Source organism: Lagenorhynchus albirostris, chromosome 18 (assembly GCF_949774975.1).
Source record: "Lagenorhynchus albirostris chromosome 18, mLagAlb1.1, whole genome shotgun sequence".
NCBI classification, from domain to species: Eukaryota; Metazoa; Chordata; class Mammalia; order Artiodactyla; family Delphinidae; genus Lagenorhynchus; species Lagenorhynchus albirostris.
Window position 1 is genome coordinate 1,410,950 of NC_083112.1, and position 21,366 is coordinate 1,432,315.

General features: G+C 38.5%; 1 protein-coding gene across 3 annotated transcripts in view; it reads right to left on the reverse strand.

Annotated features, from left to right (window-relative positions):
- The window catches only part of SKA3 (spindle and kinetochore associated complex subunit 3), a 32,047-nt gene that overhangs the window by 9,636 nt on the left and 1,045 nt on the right, over positions 1-21,366 (reverse strand). For 2 of the 3 annotated variants that reach the window (XM_060129069.1, XM_060129068.1), the window contains exons 2-8: positions 17,966-18,027; positions 17,693-17,858; positions 14,151-14,550; positions 10,482-10,567; positions 4,099-4,184; positions 2,011-2,214; positions 508-638 (exon numbers count right to left, since the gene is read on the reverse strand). In XM_060129069.1, coding sequence (XP_059985052.1) covers positions 510-638; positions 2,011-2,214; positions 4,099-4,184; positions 10,482-10,567; positions 14,151-14,550; positions 17,693-17,858; positions 17,966-18,027 — 1,133 coding nt within the window. In that variant the 3' untranslated portion in view covers positions 508-509. Of the gene's footprint in view, positions 1-507; positions 639-2,010; positions 2,215-4,098; positions 4,185-10,481; positions 10,568-14,150; positions 14,551-17,692; positions 17,859-17,965; positions 18,028-18,275; positions 18,295-21,366 lie in introns of those variants that run through there. The other variant, XM_060129070.1, reaches the window with a different exon arrangement.

A 21,366-nucleotide genomic window follows, 5' to 3' on the forward strand; every position in this document is an offset into this window, starting at 1 on the left:
GAAAGATACAAACAGAAAATATCAATTAGGTATAACCAATAGCCTTCAATGAAACAAATGACACTGAAGCCATCTATTTTTACATTTATAATATGGTTGGGAGTAGATTCCCAGTGACATTGTAAAACATGGTAGTGTGGGAGCCTGAGATGCAGGGATCACGAATTCTGGACCAAAAGAGAGATGGGGGGCTTCCCTGGTGGCGCAGTGGTTGAGAGTCCGCCTGCCCATGCAGGGGACACGGGTTCGTGCCCCAGTCCGGGAAGATCCCACATGCCACAGAGAGGTTGGGCCCGTGAGCCATGGCTGCTGAGCCTGCGCATCCGGAGCCTGCGCTCGGCAACGGGAGAGGCCACGACAGTGAGAGGTCCACATACCGCGCAAAAAAAAAAAAAAGAGAGATGGGCTGTTACCTAGCTGGCAGATGTCAATTACAAGTGTTTATTACCATTCCAGTGTTCTCCTCAGGTAACAAATCTAGTCCCTCTAGGATGGGAACATACGCACTTTCACCAGTTTTCTCTGTTGCCAGCGTCTCGGACGTCCTGTCCTTCACACCGAGGAAGGAACACTCTGCTGGGCGGCACTTCTCTAACTGCTACCAGAGTAGCTAGGTTTGAGTTGTATTTTGATAAAATCTAAAAGAAAGCAAACTCCTTTCACCAAGTCATATGAACAACATAAATTTGGAAGCTGTTATAAAACATTCAAGAAAAACCAAGGAAAATTTGAAGATCTGGGTTATTTAAAACAGAGTATTTAGCAGCACAGACATTCAGCAGCACAGAGGTGGAGATATTAGAAGTTTAACTTGGGTGTAGCGGGGATTTCTAAAGCTAAATGCACTGCTGGGTTAGCGGAAGCAAGCAGCAGTGCACCCCTGTGAGCAAATCAGGCCTTTACAAAGGCGGTAGGGAGTCTGCATAGGAAAGAGGCGAGATAAACGCTCAAAGAAGGATCATTAGCTATAAAGATTATAAAAACAGGAACCTGAAATGTCAACTATGATTTTTTCACAAAGAAGTAATACATTAAATGCAAGTTTTCCCTCCTTTAACACAGAAGTGAAGAGAGAAGGATCACCATGGCCAACTGGAAACTGTATATAATGCCTGTAGACAGAAGCTGCTCCTTCCGCAGTTTATTATAGTGCCGGGAAAGCACAAAAGATAGAGAAGGAAGGATAACAAATACTTTACTGCTGTCTTAGGATGAGTCCCTTCCCAAGTAGCTTTATCCTTCTCCATAAGCTAGGAAGGTCTCTAGAATGGTTATTAAGAATTCCATTTGCTTAAGCAATAACTCCCCAACACCGTAACTTTTATCAAGAGGGGATGCTCAAAGAATCAGGCTGGTGGTTATTTAGTAGAGTCGGTAGTTGCTATAAACCAGTAACAGACTACTGGTAAATTATGTTGTACTAAAGAATCAAACATTCTGTGGGAATTCCCTGGCGTTCCAGTGGCTAGGACTCGGCGCTTTCAGTGCTGGGGGCCTTGGTTCAATCCCTTGCCAAGGAACTACGATCCCACCAACCTTGCGGTGGCCAAAAAAAAAAAAGAATCAGATATTCTAATACGTTTAAACAAATGTTTCTCAAACTGAGGCCCAAGACATCTCAAGTTCAAGAAACAGTGATACAAGTTATGCATGATACTCCAACTCTGGAGAACTGAAGGGTAAATGACATTTCTGACTTTGCTAGAAACACCAGTGGAAACAATGGTCACCATGGTGATCACATTTGAACAATGATTAGAAAATATTATGAGAATACATTTCAGAACAAGAAGTTAAAGAGAAAATGCCTCATGAGGGAACAAAGGCATGACGACATCACTAGCTTGTGCTCAGCTCTGAAGAGCCTTAGCCAGGTGGTCTTAGACAGGCTTAACAGCCCAGAATTTAGATTTAGATCCAAACGAGCACATTAGCCCGATGATAAATAACACAGTTAAATATGGTTTAAGGTATTTTTGCAGAAAACAAACAATAGCCTAGAAAAATAACCTGGCGAATATCTTCTGGAATTGTAGTTACTTCTGGAGGTGTAGGTGTTCTGAGCAGATTCTCATAGGAAGAAATCGTAGGAGAAGAGGGATCCACAAAATTCTCAAAGCACTCGTCTGAATTTAAAACTAACGATGTACTGTCTTTCATTTCCAAGTCATTTGATGAACTATTTGTTTTTGATAATGGATAATTTGTGGATACCTATAGAATAAAAAGAAATAATTAAATTATGGTGGTATAAAGTAATATAGTAAATAAAAATTGTTAGTTCTGTTGTGATCTCTAAGTAGGCCCCCAAATTACCCCCTCTTCCCTGACCAAGAACTAAATAAAATCAAGGACACAGAGAAATGGCATATGGAGGAAAAAGTACCATCGTCATTACTGAAGGCTGAGCAAGAGCTTCATGTGAAATCTAAATAGGCCTGTTGGCTGAACCCCAGATTTAGACGGATTCACCACCCAGACTCAGGCAACACACTATCCTGGGCCAGGTAAGAGTCGTAGGAGGATGAGCTACGCCCTCACTGCTGCCAGGGAGAAAGCCCATTCACGCCAACCTGGCCCGTCTCCCTACGGCAGAGTCAGCAATGAGGCCAGGAACATAAGCAGTGGATTACCACAAGTCGCATGGTGCTATTAAAATTTAATTATACATTAATAACATTTAAAAAACTGAAAATTAGCTTCTCGGATGCACTAGCCACATTTTACATGCTCAGCAGCTAGCTACCACACTGGAGAGCACAGATCACAGAACATTTCCGTCACTGCTGAAAGATCCACTGGACGGCCCAATCTACCATATTGCTTGTCTTAAGTGTTCATACCAACTTTCAACAGGGATGAGGTTCTGATTACATAGTAAATTCGTTCAATGGGAAAAATTTGGAAAACAAAGGCATAAAAATCACCCATAGATAACCACTTTCTGGTGTGTTTCCATCCATTCTTATTCCTTAAAATAAAATATATGTGTATATAGGGCTTCTCTGGTGGCGCAGTGGTTGAGAGAGTCCACCTGCTGATGCAGGGGACACGGGTTCATGCCCTGGTCCGGGAAGATCCCACATGCCACGGAGTGGCTGGGCCCATGAGCCATGGCCGCTGAGCCTGTGCGTCCCGAGCCTGTGCTCCGCAACGGGAGAGGCCACACCAGTGAGAGGCCCGCGTACCGCAAAGACAAAAACAAACACAAACAAACAAAATATATATATATGTGTATGTGTGTATTTATATACATACACATATATATCATTTTCCATATCATTAAATATTTCTTGAAGACATTCTTTCTATATGTTCTTATCTGTTTTTCAAAACATCCTAGTCACATGACACTGGCTCTTATGGATTTACCATAATATACTTTGCTTCCCATTTATCATTTGACATTTAGTTTGTTCCCATATTTTGCTCTTATAAATAATGCTATTCTTGGGCTTCCCTGGTGGCGCAGTGGTTGAGAGTCCGCCTGCTGATGCAGGGGACGCGGGTTCGTGCCCCTGTCCGGGAAGATCCCACATGCCGCGGAGCGGCTGGGCCCGTGAGCTGTGGCCGCTGAGCCTGCGTGTCCGGAGCCTGTGCTCTGCAACAGGAGAGGCCACAACAGTGAGAGGCCCGTGTACCGCCAAAAAAAAAAAAATTATCTTTGTCCCAATGTGCCTTAGAATAAATGCTGGTTAAAGGGTATGGAAAAATTTTTTTTTTTTTTTTTGCGGTACGCGGGCCTCTCACTGTTGTGGCCTCTCCCGTTGCGGAGCACAGGCTCCGGACGCACAGGCTCAGCGGCCACGGCTCGCGGGCCCAGCCGCTCCGCGGCATGTGGGATCTTCCCGGACCCGGGCACGAACCCATGTCCCCTGCATCAGCAGTTGGACTCTCAACCACTGCGCCACCAGGGAAGCCCTGGAAAAATTTTAAAGCTCTTGATATTTCCTGCCGAATAACTCTCTGGAAACACTGTAAATATACTCCCAAAGGCTACAACAGTCTACGTTTTTTAAACAGACTGTTTGAGTCTGGAAATAGTGTATCGGATTCACTAGGGAAAAGATTAGCACTTTCAATTTTATAGAAGTTTACCAAAGCTGTGCTGTTCTTTGTAGAAGGGATTTTCAAACCAGGAGTGCAGAATGTAGGTGCCACAGGAGAATGTGTATGCTCGGCATCTAGAAGACACATACAATGGCATGAAATACATATTTGAAAATAAGGTTGCAATAAAGATTTTAACTTTTATATTATAATCTTTGTCAGTTTAATTTGTGCACTTTATTTTTAATAACTGAAGAAATTATAACTATTGTGTACTTGACTGGACAAGAAAAAACAAAACTGTCATATTCACAATCTAATTATCATTAGCACTAATAAAAGTTCAGCAGGGTTGCAAGATGCAAATGCAATACACAAAAATGAAGTTCTAGTATAAGATCAACAAACAATAAAAAATATATTTGAATAAGAATATTTTTCACAATAGCAACAAAAAAGATAAGATACCTACATATAAATCTGTTAAAAACTGTGTAAGACCTTTATGGCAAAATCAAATTTCTGAAGAAGAAAACGGAGGAGGAAGAGGGCAAGGAAGGCCACTTGCCCTCCAAGATATGAGGACTTCCTCTAAAGCTGTAGTAACTAAAAGCAGTGTAACACTGGCCAAGGATGGAAGAACTGGCTACTGGAACGGAAGAGAGAACCTAGAAATGAGAACATGTGTATATGGACATTTGCTATCTGTAACAAAGTATGCAAGCACCCTAAAAATACCAAAGAGAAAAAGTAAACATGTTAGCAAAATGGTCAAACTGGCAAAAGTTTATTAAGTCTAATCATCAAGTGCTGAAAAAGATGGAGAAACAAAAACTCAAACACTGTTGGTGAGAATAAACCACAATAGCCACTTGACAGTGGCAATTTAGCATTTTCTAGAATAAGTAAAGATATGCATCCCCTTTGATCTAGAAATTCTACTCCAAGATGTGAGAGACATGTGTCCAAAGGACAATTTAACTAGAGCACTGCCTGTAATAGTAAACAAACAAACAAACAAAAACAATTTAACTATCCCTTAAGAAACAAATGAATAGGGGCTTCCCTGGTGGCACAGTGGTTAAGAATCCGCCTGCCAATGCAGGGGACACAGGTTGGAGCCCTGGTCCGGGAAGACCCCACACGCCGCGGAGCAACTAAGCCTGTGTGCCACAGCTACTGAGGCTGTACTCTAGAGCCCGCGAGCCACAACTACTGAGCCCACGAGCCACAACTATTTAAGTCCATGTGCCTAGAGCCTGTGCTCCACAACAAGAGAAGCCACTGCAATGAGAAGCCCGCACACCCCAACGCAGAGTAGCCCCCGCTCGCTGCAACTAGAGGAAGCCCACGCACAGCAATGAAGACCCAATGCAGCCAAATATAAATAAAATTATAAAAACAAAAAAACAGCACAAAACAGAAAACCAAGGAGGCTGAAGGATAACATTCTAAAATATATCTTACAGGAATCTGAGGAAAAAAATCGAGGAATTAGGAGAGAAGTAATATTATTAAAGAGGTAATATCAGAGAATTTTCCAGAATTAAGGACATGAGTCCTTAGCTTGAAAAATCATGGCTTCACAGGCGAATTCTATCAAACCTTTAGAGAAGAGCTAACACTTATCCTTCTCAAACTCTTCCAAAATATAGCAGAGGGAGGAACACTCCCAAACTCATTCTACGAGGCCACCATCACCCTGATACCAAAGCCAGACAAAGATGTCACAAAGAAAGAAAACTACAGGACAATATCACTGGTGAACATAGATGCAAATATCTTCAACAAAATACTAGCAAACAGAATCTAACAGTGCATTATAAGGATCATACACCATGATCAAGTGGGGTTTATCCCAGGAATGCAAGGATTCTTCAATATATGCAAATCAATCAATGTGATACAACATATTAACAAACTGAAGGATAAAAACCATATGATATTCTCAATAGATGAAGAAAAAGTTTTCAACAAAATTCAACACCGATTTTTGATAAAAACCCTCCAGAAAGTAGGCATAGAGGGAACTTTCCTCAACATAATAAAGGCCATATACGACAAACCCACAGCCAACATCGTCCCCAATGGTGAAAAACTGAAACCATTTCTACTAAGATCAGGAACAAGACAAGGTTGCCCACTCTCACCACTATTATTCAACATAGTTTTGGAAGTTTTAGCCACAGCAATCAGAGAAGAAAACGAAACAGAAGGAATCCAAATCGGAAAAGAAGAAGTAAAGCTGTCACTGTTTGCAGATGACGTGATACTATACATAGAGAATCCTGAAGATGCTACCAGAAAACTACTAGAGCTAATCAATGAATTTGGTAAAGTAGCAGGATACAAAATTAATGCACAGAAATCTCTCGCATTCCTATACACTAAGGATGAAAAATCTGAAAGTGAAATTAAGAAAACACTCCCGGGCTTCCCTGGTGGCGCAGTGGTTGGGAGTCTGCCTGCCCACTCAGGGGACACAGGTTCGTGCCCTGGTCCGGGAAGATCCCACGGGCCGCAGAGTGGCTGGGCCTGTGAGCCATGGCCACTGAGCCTGTGTGTCCGGAGCCTGTGCTCCACAACGGGACAGGCCACAACAGAGAGGCCCGCGTACTGCAAAAAAAAAAAAAAAAAAGAAAACACTTCCATTTACCACTGCAACAAAAAGAATAAAATACCTAGGAATAAACCTACCTAAGGAGACAAAAGACCTGTATGCAGAAAATTATAAGACACTGATGAAAGAAATTAAATAGGTGGAGAGACATACCATGTACTTGGATTGGAAGAATCAACATTGTGAAAATGACTATACTACCATAAGCAATCTACAGATTTAATGCAATCCCTATCAAACTATCAATGGCATTTTTCACAGAACTAGAACAAAAAATTTCACAATTTGTATGGAAACACAAAAGACCCCGAATAGCCAAAGCAATATTGAGAAAGAAAAACAGAGCTGGACGAATCAGGCGCCCTGACTTCAGACTATACTACAAAGCTACAGTAATCAAGAGAGTATGGTACTGGCACAAAAACAGAAATATAGATCAATGGAACAGGATAGAAAGCCCAGAGATAAACCCACGCACATATGGTCACCTTATCTTTGATAAAGGAGGCAGGAATATACAATGGAGAAAAGACAGCCTCTTCAATAAGTGGTGCTGGGAAAACTGGACAGCTACATGTAAAAGAATAAAATTAGAACACTCCCTAACACCATACACAAAAATAAACTCAAAATGCATTGAAGACCTAAATGTAGGCCAGACCCTATCAAACTCTTAGAGGAAAACATAGGCAGAGCACTCTATGACATAAATCACAGCAAGATCCTTTTTGACCCACCTCCTAAAGAAATGGAAATAGAGACAAAAACAGACACATGGGACCTAATGAAACTTAAAAGCTTTTGCACAGCAAAGGAAACCATAAACAAGATAAAAAGACAACCCTCAGAATGGGAGAAAATATTTGCAAATGAAGCAACTGACAAAAGATCAATCTCCAAAATTTACAAGCAGCTCATGCAGCTCAATATCAAAAAAACAAACAACCCAATCCAAAAATGGGCAGAAGACCTAAATAGACATTTCTCCAAAGAAGATATACAGATTGCCAACAAACACGTGAAAGAATACTCAACATCATTAATGATTAGAGAAATGCAAATCAAAACTACAATGAGATATCATCTCAAACCAGTCAGAATGGCCATCATCAAAAAATCTACAAACAGTAAATGCTGGAGAGGGTGTGGAGAGGTGGGAACCCTCTTGCACTGTTGGTGGGAATGTAAATTGGTACAGCCACTATGGAGAACAGTATGAAGCTTCCTTAAACTAAAAATAGAACTACCATACGACCCAGCAATCTCACTACTGGGCATATATATACCCTGAGAAAACCATAATTCAAAATAAGTCATGTACCACAATGTTCACTGAAGCTCTGTTTACAATAGCCAGGACATGGAAGAAACCTAAGTGTCCAGTGACAGATGAATGGATAAAGAAGATGTGGCACATATATACAATGGAATATTACTCAGCCATAAAAAGAAACGAAATTGAGTTATTTGTAGTGAGGTGGATCGATCTAGAGACTGTCATACAGAGTAAAGTAAGTCAGAAAGAGAAAAACAAATACTGTATGCTAACACATATATATGGAATCTAAAAAAAAAAAGGTCATGAAGAACCTAGGGGCAGGACGGGAATAAAGACGCAGACCTACTAGAGAATGGACTTGAGGACACGGGGAGGGGGAAGGGTAAGCTGGGACGAAGTGAGAGAGTGGCATGGATATATATACACTACCAAATGTAAAATAGATAGCTAGTGGGAAGGAGCCGCATAGCACAGGGAGATCAGCTCGGTGTTTTGTGACCACCTAGAGGGGTGGGATAGGGAGGGTGGGAGGGAGGGAGAGACAAGAGGGAAGAGATATGGGGATATGTGTATATGTATAGCTGATTCACTTGTTATAAAGCAGAAACTAACAAACCATTGTAAAGCAATTATACTCCAATAAAGATGTGAAAAAAAAAAGAAAAATCATACTAAATTCTAAACATAATAAATAAAAATCTTATATAGACTACCAGGGAAAAAAAGACAGATTTTCCACAAAAGAAAGCTAATCAGACCAATAGCACTCTGCTCACCAGCAGCTCACCAGGTCACAATGGAATACTTTCTTTAAAACGTTCAAGAAAAACAAGCTGTCAATCTAGTCGTCTATATCCAGCTAAATTATCATTCAAGAATGAGCAACGACATTGTAAATCAACTATACTTCAATAAAATTTTTAAAATAAGTAAATAACATAAATGATAGCATGGGGGGGGGGAAAGAATGACACAAAAAAAGGGAAATCTAAACCCAGAAGGAATGAGTGGGATAAAAGAAGCAATGGTAAATTACTAAATTTTAGTAAGTAGAGACTGTAAAAACTGTAATAATCACACTTTTGTGGCATAAAAATAGGGTCAAACTAAATACAGTAGAAACTCTATTAACAAACAAGCCTCCACTTAACCAAATTACTAATGGGTAAACGTAAGCATTCTGTTCCTTCTGTGAAATATACTGCTGATGGTATATTAAAGGATTTCAGTTGGTAAGCTTTTCTTTAGAAAATCCATCCCACTTCAGAAGGCCTAAAGATATTCTCCTTTATCATTTTCTAAAAAGTTTATAGTCCAAAAAAAAAAAAAAGTTTATAGTCCATTGGGAATTGATTTCTGAGTATGATGTGAAGGAGGTAGTGGTTCATTCTTTCTATTAAAAAAAAAAAGGCCTTTATTGAATATAATCATGCTCTTATAAGTTGAGCTCAGCTTACTATGAGTCAGTTGTATTTTTGTTTTTTAATTTATGTTTGGCTGCTTTGGGTCTTCATTGCTGCACGTGGACCCTCTCCAGTTGTGACGAGCAGGGGCTGCTCCTCCCTGTGGTGCACAGGCCTCTCACTGTGGTGGCCTCTCCCGTTGCAGAGCATGGGCTCCAGGCACGTGGGCCCCAGCAGTTGTGGCTCACAGGCTCCAGAGCGCACGCTCAGCAGTTGTGGCACATGGGCCCAGTTGCCCCACGGCATGTGGGATCCTCCCGGAACAGGGCTCGAACCCGTGTCCCCTGCATTGGCAGGCAGACTCCCAACCACTGCGCCACCAGGGAAGCCCCCAGTTGTATTTTTTCAAACCTGTTTATGCCAGCAGTATTTGTTAATTTAATAACAAGTCAGTGCAAATAGTGCAAAAAAAGAATTTCTCTGAAAACATGTCCAAAACTTTGGAAAGACCTGATAGACAAGTTACTTTAAAAAATTTTCCAATAAATTTGGTATAGACCAGATGATTATAAATAATTATTCAGGGAAATCATAAAACTCTAGGATTTTTCATTTTATAGTATGTGAAAACCAGTGTTTTCATGTTTGCTGGGACAAATACGAAAATACTACATGAAAATGATTTTCAGTTTTTGTACTATTAAAAAAACCCCAAATTGAAATGGTAGCTGATGTATTCTGGGCGTGGTTTAAATAAATAAGATAATGTAGAACTCTAATCAACAGGCTGAAGCTAAACTAAAACAAAAAAAAGTATTATTGGCTCTACATCAAAAGATTGGTGAATGAATATATATTTATGTTTTAAGTTAAAATGTTAAAAACAAACAAACAAGCTGAAAAATACTGAATACAATCAGGAAGAGTATGAAAAACATTCCAGAAAATTATTTTTCTCTTGTATGAAATCATGCTGAACCTGAATGGAATGGCACTTTCTGTAATTCAATATTATGAACCGAGAAGATGCAGAAGGCTGTTAGAATGTCTCAGGTGATAGAACCATTTTTTTGTACAAAGATAGTCTGAAAAGAGTATAGCTGAGAAGTAACTTGATTTTCACACTTACCATTTTTTTCCAATGGCTGGGTTATGGGGCCAGGAGTGGCAAAGAAATTATTGTTGGTCACTGGTTCTGTTTCTATGGCCTCCTCACTGGCGTGATTCATAAGGAAATAATAAGGTCAAAAAAAAGTTAATATTTAACCTCTGGAAAAAAATTTAATCTTACTATATATCATCAAGTCTGGACAAATATTCAGTTATGTTTTATGGAACAGTAGTCCCACGGAACAAATTGTTTTTTTGTTTTTAAATGTATATCCATGGCTCAAAAAAAGGTTAAGAACCATTTTGTATTGACAGTTTTGACTTAGAAGTGGGTTAAAAGTCTTTAACGTAGGGACTTCCCTGGCGGTCCAGTGGTTGGAACTCTGCGCTTCCACTGCAGAGGGGCACAGGTTTGATCCCTGGTCGGGAAACTAGGATCCAACATGCCGTGCGGCCAAAAAAACCCAAAAACAACTTTGACTTCAAGGAAAGCTATGAGTTCAACTCATTAGTTCAAATATAGGAATTGTATAGCTCATGGCTTCAAAATCATAAAGTGGAATTTTATACCAGTATACAGATAGAGATTAAGAACGTTTTTTTAGACTAAGAAGACTCATCCTGCTATCTTAAGGTAGTTCTAGCCAATTACCCAGATGTCTGAAATACAGTTATAAAGAAGAGTATCACTGAATACTAGAAGATGGTTCAATTAACCAACTGTCCTAGTGTAATTTACTGAATAATCTTTACTTCAAAAACACCTTCAGTATATATTAAGTTCTTATGTAAATTAGAGGCTGTTTCTGGGCTATTCTGTTCCTGCAATAGGTCCATTCTGTCACAATTTAATACTGCTTTACTTACTGTAGCTTTATATATTTTAATAACTAGTAGGTTAAGTCCCCTCATTACTGTTATTTTTCATTATTTTCTTAGTTATCCTTACTTTTTATTCTTCCAAATAATTTTAGAATAATTCTGTCAAATATCCCTCACTTTCTACCTTAAAAAAAAATCCCAAGGAGGTTTTATTGTAATTGTATGATATCCATAAATTAACTTGATATGATTGAACATCTTAATAATATTCAGTCATTCTATTCAGGATTATGGTCTATTTTTTCATCCTAATTTTCCCTTTATATAACTCAGAAATATTTAATGGTTTTATTCATATAGGTCTTTCACATACAACTGGCATGAGTACTTTACCTTTCTGTTTCAAATTTGAATGATTTTCCCCCCTGTATTTACCAATTAGTTATTAATAAAATATAGGAAAGCATATTACTTTAAATAGTTATAACTATATAAAATACATCTTATCAATATATCAGCTTCTTTCTTGAACTTTTATTATTTCTAGAAATTTTAGATGTGACTTTCTCGAGTTGCCCAGGCACAAAACATGGCCTAGAAATACATCAGAGTAATACTTATTTCTGTTTCCTATCTCATTACATAGGCCAGAACATCAAGAATGACATTAAAAAAAAATGATGTTTAATAGTGGTAACAGATAGCTTCACTATTAAGTTAGATATTCATATTGTTTACTATGTTAATGAAGTATCTTTCCACTTAGAATTTGACCAAACAATTTAAATGAAGAACAGGTGTCAAATTTCATAAAATTCCTTACTGAGGAATAATAGGATAATCTATTGAGATTACCCTAGTTTTAAATTAATTAATTAATTTTATTTTTGGCTGCGTTGGGTCTTTGTTGCTGCATGCGGGCCTTTCTAGTTGTGGCGAGCAGAGGCTACTCTTTGTTGTGGTGTATGTGCTTCTCATTGTGGTGGCTTCTCTTGTTGCAGAGCATGGGTTCCAGGCATGCGGGCTTTGGTAGTTGTGGCTCACGGGCTCTGGAGTGCAGGCTCAGTAGTTGTGGCGCAAGGGCTTAGTTGCTCCACGGCATGTGGGATCTTCCCGGACCAGTGCTCGAACCCATGTCCCCTGCACTGGCAGGCGGTTCCTTAACCACTGCACCACCAGGTTAAGTCCTCTTTTTTTTCTTGTTGAATCATAGAAATGGTGTATTTTATGAGTTCCCAAATATTAAACTATCTTTGCATTCCTGGGACAAGCTTAACGTGGAAGTTATGCATTATAGTTTTACTATTCTGTAGAATTCAATTTATGAGTATTTTAATTGGGATTTTAACATGTATATTCACAATTAGATTGGGCCATAGCTTCCTTTGGTGTGCTCTTTCTGTGTTTGTATCAAGGGTATATCAATGTCAAACTGAACTGCAGAGTTTTCTGTCGTATTCTAGTTTTAGAAAAATAACTTTTTTTTGAGTGTGTGTTCCAATAAAATTTTATTTACAAAAAATAGGCAGTAGGCTGGGTTTGGTCTCTGGCTATAGTTTGAAGACCCCTGAGAATGACAGTTCTTTTTAAAAATCATTATTTTCATAGTATCTCATTCTTAAGGCAGTTTATAATTTTTTATCCATTATACCCCACTAACTCTATGTAAGCAGGATGGGTATGGTTGTATCCATTTCACTAGCGTTTGTGAGTCTGGAGGTCCCCAGGTTAGGTGTTGGCATCTGAACTAGAACGTATGTCTCCTTCTCAGAAAAAGAACTTTTATGTAAGATGGAAGGTATATGTTCTCTGAAATTATGAAAGGATTCAATCCAGGAAACCATCTGTGCCCAGAGCTTTTTGGAGCTACTTCTCTGATAACTTTTCTAGTTTTCTTCTCTGATTTTTGGTCTATATAGGTTTTCTAATTCAAGTCTGTTTTGATAATTTTGTGTTGTTTTCAAAACTTTTTAATTTATCTGAATTTTCTAAATTTCCCAGTATTATACCCTATAGTATTTCTAATAGCTTGAAAAATAAAAAATATAGCCCATAGTTCCTAATTTTGCCATTTACATTAATGTTTAAATAAGAACCAATTCTTCAACATATCAGTTTTACCCTTCTGAAAATATTTTGTAATGACATTTTATCTTTAGTGTTCACTCTCTTCACTTTTCCCCACAATTGTGGGGTTTTCTTCTGATACTTTGAGTTGAATGTTTATTTTCCTTCTTTAATAACCACAGTTCTTAAAGGTATGGATTTATATGTGGTACTGTGATATGCGGTATTTTCATTTTCATTGTAACTCATTAATTACCACTTCCATACTAATCGCTCCCCATCTCTTTAGTCTAGCATGGAATTCATCACTGCGCTTCAAATTCATATTAAAATACCTAAGCTTAAGAGCACCTCAAAACCAACATGTAAGGAAACTCATCACCTTTACTGCATCCCAAGCTGCAGGTATTTCTATTTCAGTTCCCAAGCATCACTTCAGGCAACAAAACAGAAATCTGTGATTTACCCAAGATCCTCTTCTCTTCCCAAGTCTCCATACCAAATTAGTCGTAAGTTTTTAATAATTTTACTTTTTATTTTATCCCTTCTTCTCTATCCTACCATATACCATCTGTTTTCAGGCTCTTACCATTCCTTCTATATCTTCTAACCTGAGGAAACTAATAGCTAACACTTTACTGATGGAATTGGTGATTCAGAGAAGTTTGAAATATGAAGTATCTGAAAATCTTTGAAGGAAAGATATTGTCTGAAACATACTTCTTCTAGGGAAAAAAAAAATCAAATACAAAAGATTTAGAAAGTTAGATAAAATGCTCCTTTTAAGAAAGCTGCTTACCTGTTATTCTTCACATTTTTAAGTCCCATTGTATAATCTTCATTTAAACACATAGTATATTCAGAGATACCAAAGTGTTCTAATTTAGGAGTCACACACTCAAAATCATCCATCTTTAGTGCACATTTGGGAGTTTTTACTAGTGGCCGTTTGGAAAATGAAGTTAAAATTTTTGGCTCTTCCTTCTCGTTGTTTACTGCCTGGGGAGGGTTTGGCAGAACTTGGGATATCATGTACCGCTCGAGTCCAAAATCGGAAAGTTGTGGACTACGTGGAGGCTTCTCAGAAACAGAACTGCTTGGAGGAGCGGAATCCGACAAATCACCCTTCACATCAGGCTTCTCAGGATTTTCACGTTTATTGTTCTCTGGTTTAGAGTCAACGACTTCTTGCTCATCCCCTGGGAGGAAAAGCCAAGGTCATATTCTGGTCAAACAGCAGACTAGAAAATGTCATACACTAAAACCACATAAAACAGCTCCATTTGAAATGTCCCAAATCAGCAAAGGTCCTGACTCTCTCCTTATTCTCTAAGGTTTTATTTCAATTGTCCCTTTAAATTTCTGACATGTACCGCCTTGTCCATCCATACGTCATCTAGGGGATTACATTAGAGAAGGGGAGTAAACTAAAATGTTAAAAGATGAAAAAACAATACTCACAAATAAAAGTGTAATTTCCTTACTTTCTCAGTTAATGTGATTTACCAGTCTTTCTTAACATATTATGAAACTATCTTATCATGTAATGACATTTAATTACAGTGTAGAGTTAACTACTATCTAGATTTAACACAAAGTAAAATAATATTATTTTAGATTTCTAACTTACAGATGGCCTAAGGTAAAAAGGAAAGACTGTTACACAAATATAAATTTTTAACCTAAGTCAGTCTGGAACACCTGTATCAAAAACCTAGTTGAGAGAAATCAGAGGAGAAATTAGTGGGACAAGTAGTTTCTCAATCTTTAATAGGTTTTATCTGACTCCAGACCCCCATATGCTTAACCACTACACTGTACATTTCAGACTAAATAACTTTACTAACAACTATACTTTTTCCCACAGTCCTCTGCCATTTCCTGGGTATACCACTGGTTAATAAGTTTGGTGTGGAACTTAGGTTGGATCCAGGATACAATGCCAAGAAAGAGTTCAAGAAGGAGAAATACTAGTTTTTGGTGTGAGAGACAACAGAAAGTGAAAGAGGATACCTAGAAAGAAGGTAAGTGGATTTGGTCAGGATTTGGGCAGAGATTAATTTAACAAATGATAGGGCTTCAGTTAGACAGTGAGATAGCAAGGTATAAAGGTATAAAGTAGAGAATGGAATGGTGGAAGAAAATGCAGAATAACAAATATAAAATGTGTATTAAAGAAATGTAGTATGAAGTAGAGAAGGAAAATTAACCAATAATTGGAAAGGGCTGATAGAAAGAAGAGACAGAGGAGAGGGTGAGATGAAGGAAGAGAAACTAAAATGTATTTAGAATCCCCGATGGGATAGGCATTTTTTTTTTTTGGATAGGCATTTTTATATTTAATTTTTACTCCATTTAATTTTCATATTAACTGCTCCAAGCACAAAAAAAATCTTTGAATATTTTTTCCTCATTTAAAAAATTAAGGTACTTAACAACATTTTGGAGAACATTCAGCTGATAGAATTTAAAGAGCCAAGATCTGAACCCACATCTTTTGATTCTAAATGCTGCCTTATGTTTAAGCATTCGGAGGGAGTTAATAAAGAGATTTGTTTTAGATAATTTTGAACAGATAACATTTGGTTGCTAAATGGGAAATATTAATTGTAATAATCATGCATATTTATTGAAAGAAATGGGAAATAAAATTTTCTAAAATTTCCTGTTTGTTGCATCCTTTTTAAGAAAATACCGGGAAGGGACTTCCCTGGTGGTCCAGTGGCTACGACTCTGTGCTCACAGTGCAGGGGGCCCGGGTTTGATCCCTGGTCAGGAAGCTAGATCCCACACGCTGCAACTAAGACCAATGAGCCAAATAAATAAATATTAAAAAGAAAATACTTATACTTTTTTATTTTTTAGGAGTCATTACAGATTGAAGGAAGTGAAGGCTTGAAGGAGGTGAAGAGGTACACACTTTTTCTATGAAGATATTACTTTCCTTGTTTTGATTGGCAACCGAAACGAACTAGGATAGGATATTGCTTTTTGTGCATGATAAGCCATGACATGTTAAATGTGCAGGATGCACCATTAAAAAAAAAAAGTTAGAAACTTTGATTTTGTGGCTTTTGGCCCTTGGAAGAGCTGCTGATTCAGAGCTGTTCTGGCATTGTACTTTCTGTTAATTTTGAGAAATGTTACAAGAACTACCAAAAAACCTATTGTTGAATTTAATTACAAGGCTGTCACTGATGAGTTTAATAAAATAAAGTTATCACCATTATTACTACCTCTTAGGGAGGTATTAGCATCTCTAGTTCACTAGTGAGGAAAAGCAATTTAGAGAAATTATCCAAGGTCACACTTGTAGTAACTGGTGGAACCAGTTTCTGAGTAACCAAAGTCAACCTGTCCACACCAAAGTCAACTGAATTCTTTCCATTATACCATGCGGATTATTTAATATAGCTTCATATATATCCTCGATATATACATATTTGTTGAATCTAATTAATGTTTTATTTATGTACAAAGACTCTCATAGCAGAAATGAAGACACTGAAGCATATTGAAATTAGTTACTCACAGTTATGGGTATAACAATAATAATAGTTAACAATGGGTGATTAGCATACGAGGTACTGTTCTAAGCAAATTTTATCTCATTTAATCCTTATACAGCCTCAGAGGTAGATACTATTAAACATATCTACTTTATAGGACTTCCCTGGTGGTCCAGTGGTTAGGACTCGGTGCTTTCACTGCCGTGGTCCTGGGCTCAGTTCCTGGGCTCAGTTCCTGGTCGGGGAACTAAGATACTGCAAGCCATGTGGCGCAGCCAAAAACAAAAAAAAATTCTCTCATTTATAGATGAGAAAGTGAGGTACAAAGTTAAGTAACTGGTCAAAGATTAATACAGCTAGAATTAATAATTCTAAACCATCATGCTATCCTACCCTTCATTAGAATTTTAGAACTAAAAAGGACTTTACGAATTTATATAGCCAAAAATCTCTCATTCTATGGAAGAAGAAACTGAGAACGAGAAAAGTGAAATAGCATGCCTTAAAGCTGGTCTCTCAGCTGTTTACTGGCAGAGCTGACCAGAAACAACTATCCTCAAGTGACATAGATTTATCTGGTACCCTTCTTTCATCTAGCACTGTGTTGGTTCTCATCTAGCATTTGCAAAGGAGAGCAAGGACTGTCTTTATATTGTACCACTGATCAGCACTGCATCTAGAACACAGTGATTGCTGAATAAATGATCAAAGGACTATCATATAATGGCAGAGTCAGAACTAGAAACAATGGCCAAGCCTATAGTAGTCTTAATCATGCTGCCTTCTTTCTTTAATACTAAAACAAATGCTATAAAATGCAAGTTATTCACACCTGAATTTTCCTTGGCACGTGGATTATATCCATACTTCTGGAAAAACTCTCTAATTTTCATGATATCCATTGAATTTTTTTTCATCAGTACTTTTGTTGCCTTTATGAAACCAATGCTTTCTTGACTTTCCAGGCTTGCTTCATCAAGAAGAATATTAACATCATCCTTTTATGAGGAAAGAAAGTACATTTTAATTTAACTTTTGACTAAGTCTATTTAGTTTTTTTAAATTACCACATAAAAATGATAAATTAATATTGTAGGATTGATACCTTTAGAGTCCGGACTTCTGAATGAAGGTCATGTAAAACTCTCATTGGATAATCTTCAAAGTCTTCAATATGAATATTGAAAGAAAAAAGTATAACAAGGAAAAGGAAGAAAAAGAAAGAAAATGTAATTTAGTATAGTTATTTAGAATTACAAAATCCTTGTAGATACTTATTTATAATTTATATCCTGTCATTTGCAAAGAAAAGTGTTAAGACTTTTCTTTAAAATTTTTATTAAACTATAACATACATACAGAAAAGTATAGAAATCATAAGTATATAGTTTGATGAACTTTCAAAGTGAACATACCTATGTAATCAGCACTCAGAGCAGGGACTGGAGGAAGGAAGAGGGAATGTAGTCCTACTTATCTGTTTTTCATTTATGGTGAGTACGTTTTGGTTCCTATTTTTAAAATCTTTGCCAGTGACAATGCTTTGTTTTCTTCTAAAAGCTTTATTGTTTGGCCTTTTGCATTAATTTAATTAATTAATTAATTTTTGGCTGCATTGGGTCTTCGTTGTTGCACGTGGGCTTTCTCTAGTTGCGGCGAGCAGGGGCTACTCTTCATTGAGGTGTGCGGGCTTCTCATTGCAGTGGCTTCCCTTGTTGCAGAGCATGGGCTCTAGGCGGGCTCAGGAGCTGCGGTGCATGGGCTTAGTTGCTCCACAGCGTGTAGGATCTTCTGGGACCAGGGCTCGAACCTGTGTCTCCCGCATTGGCAGGTGGATTCTTAACCACTGCACCACCAGGGAAGTCCTGGCCTTTTGCATTTAGAGCTACAATCCATCAGGAATTGATTTTTGTGTATGGCAAGAGGTAAGGATCAAGATCCATTCTTTTTTTTCCATATGAGTGTGCAATTGACCTGGCACTGAAAAGAAATCCTTTATCCACTGTACCATCACCTTTCTAATTAACCAGTTGGTCATATACCTGACATAGAAGCAGTTTTTAAAAAGATTTCTCTTTTCTATAATATGCCTCCTTTCAAGACTATCTCCTTCCACCTGTTAAAAGTTGATCAATTTTCACATTTGTAGAGATGTGGATGGACCTAGAGACTGTCATACAGAGTGAAGTAAGTCAGAAAGAGAAAAACAACTATTGTAGATTAACGCATATATGTGTAATCTAGAAAAATGGTACAGATGAACCGGTTTGCAGGGCAGAAATACACGCAGATGTAGAGAACAAACGTATGGACGCCAATGGGGGAAAGCGAGGGTGGGTGGTGGTGGTGGTGGGATGAATTGGGAGATTGGGATTGACATATATACACTAATATGTATAAAATGGATAACTAATAAGAACCTGCTGTATAAAAAAAAGAGTTGACCAATTTTCATTAGGAAAATGCAAATCAACAACACAGTGATATTGTATTTCATACCACTAGAATGACTATAATTAAAAAGAAAGACAATAGGGCTTCCCTGGTGGCGCAGTGGTTGAGAGTCCACCTGCCGATGCAGGGGACACGGGTTCGTGCCCCGGTCTGGGAAGATCCCACGTGCCGCGGAGCGGCTGGGCCCGTGAGCCATGGCCGCTGAGCCTGCGCGTCCGGAGCCTGTGCTCCGCAACGGGAGAGGCCACAACAGTGAGAGGCCCGCGTACCGCAAAAAAAAAAAAAAAAAAAAAAAGACAGACAATAACAAATGTTGATGAGGAAGTGGAGAAACTGCATCCCTTATTCACTGCTGGGGGAAATGTACAGTGGTACACTTTGGTAAACAATTTGGTCGTTCCTCAAAAAGCTAAACACAGATTTACCATATGACCCAGCAATTCCACTTCTAAATGCATACCAAAGAGAACTGAAGATATTACGTTCACATAAAGCGTTGGCACACGAGTGTTTACAACAGCATTAGTCATAATAGCCAAAGTAGAAACAACCCAAATGTTCATCAACTGATGGATAAACAAAATGTGGTAAATCCATACAATGAAATATTATTCAGCAATAAAATGTAATGAAATACTGATACATGCTACCATGACAGGGATGAACCTTGCAACCCTTCGCTAAGTGAAATGTCAGTCACAAAAGAGTACAGATTGTACAATTCCATTTATAGGAGATGTCCGTAATAGGCAGATCTAGAGAGACAGAAAGTAGATTAGCGGCCGCATAAAGCAGTGCGGTAGGTGGGAGCAAGATTCCGGGGACTGGCTGTCAACAGTCACCGGGGTTTGTTTCGGGGGGTTATGAAAATCTAAACTCAGTGTGATGATGGTTGCACACCTCTGTGAAGATACTGAAAACCACTGAATTGTATCCTTTAACATGGTGAATTTTATGAGATTCATAACTGTGATCATAGAAGGCGAATTTAGGGGATGTTCATTTTCTCTAATTATCACAATTCCATATTTTCTGTAATACATGCAGGCCAGGAATTGAAAAAATTATTCCAACTTTTTCTTGTAAAACCAAAAGAAAAGAAAGAATGTGTGTAACCAGGCAATAGATTGGTAAGGAGGTAAATTAGCAAAAGCTTTATGGAAAACTATTCAGCTGTCTAAAAATGCCAAAACCATTAATACAGTTTTGTGTCTTATAGTGTTATCTCAACTACGTAAACAAAGTCAAGCAAAACAAGGCAACGCTAAAAGTAAGGATGGTAGAAAAGCTACTGAACTATTAATAGCTGTGTCTTCTGACGATGAAGTTATAGCAAAGACTTATTTTCTTCTTTCTACTTCTCTGTTACCTCAAATTTTTTGCCGTGCACATAATATTGCTTTCACAGGCACAAGCATAAACATTTTTAAATGGCTGGAAAACTATTCATAATATAGTTAAAGGAAAATGAGTCTGCGTCTACAGGGTGCGATATTTTAAGGCGGATTACAGTTATGACGCACAAAATAATCTCAAAATCTGCACTACTCTTGCAACAACTTCAAAAAGTCTCTTAATACAAACGTTAGTGGTGGAGAATTTTGCTTTACCTATATCTTAAAAAGCAGTACTGCGTATTAGCTTTCGTTTTGGCAGTACGGTTTGTTGGGAAAAATACAGACACTGCAACTGTGGACCATCTGGGTGAGACCAAAGTCACTCTACATGTCAAGAACAGGGCTGAGCGGCTGCGGTTAGAAGAAACGTTCTCTTGGTCGTATTTTTCTTGATAAGCCCCCACTACGTGCACTTGAAAGCTCGTCGTGTGTAAATGAGCGTGTGCATTGCGAGCCCAGCCTGCCGGCTCGATTAGGGCTTTGGTTTCTAAGTGCGGCTGTTTCTCCGCCCCGCGTCCCTGGTGGGGCAGAGGCTGCGCGCAGCGCTGGTCGGGCCCGGGGGTGCCTGGGGCGAAGGGCGCCGCCGCCTCCCCCGGGAGGGCTCCTCACAGTCAGCCGCCTGTCGGTCGGCCAGTGCGCGCGCCAGCGCCCCTCA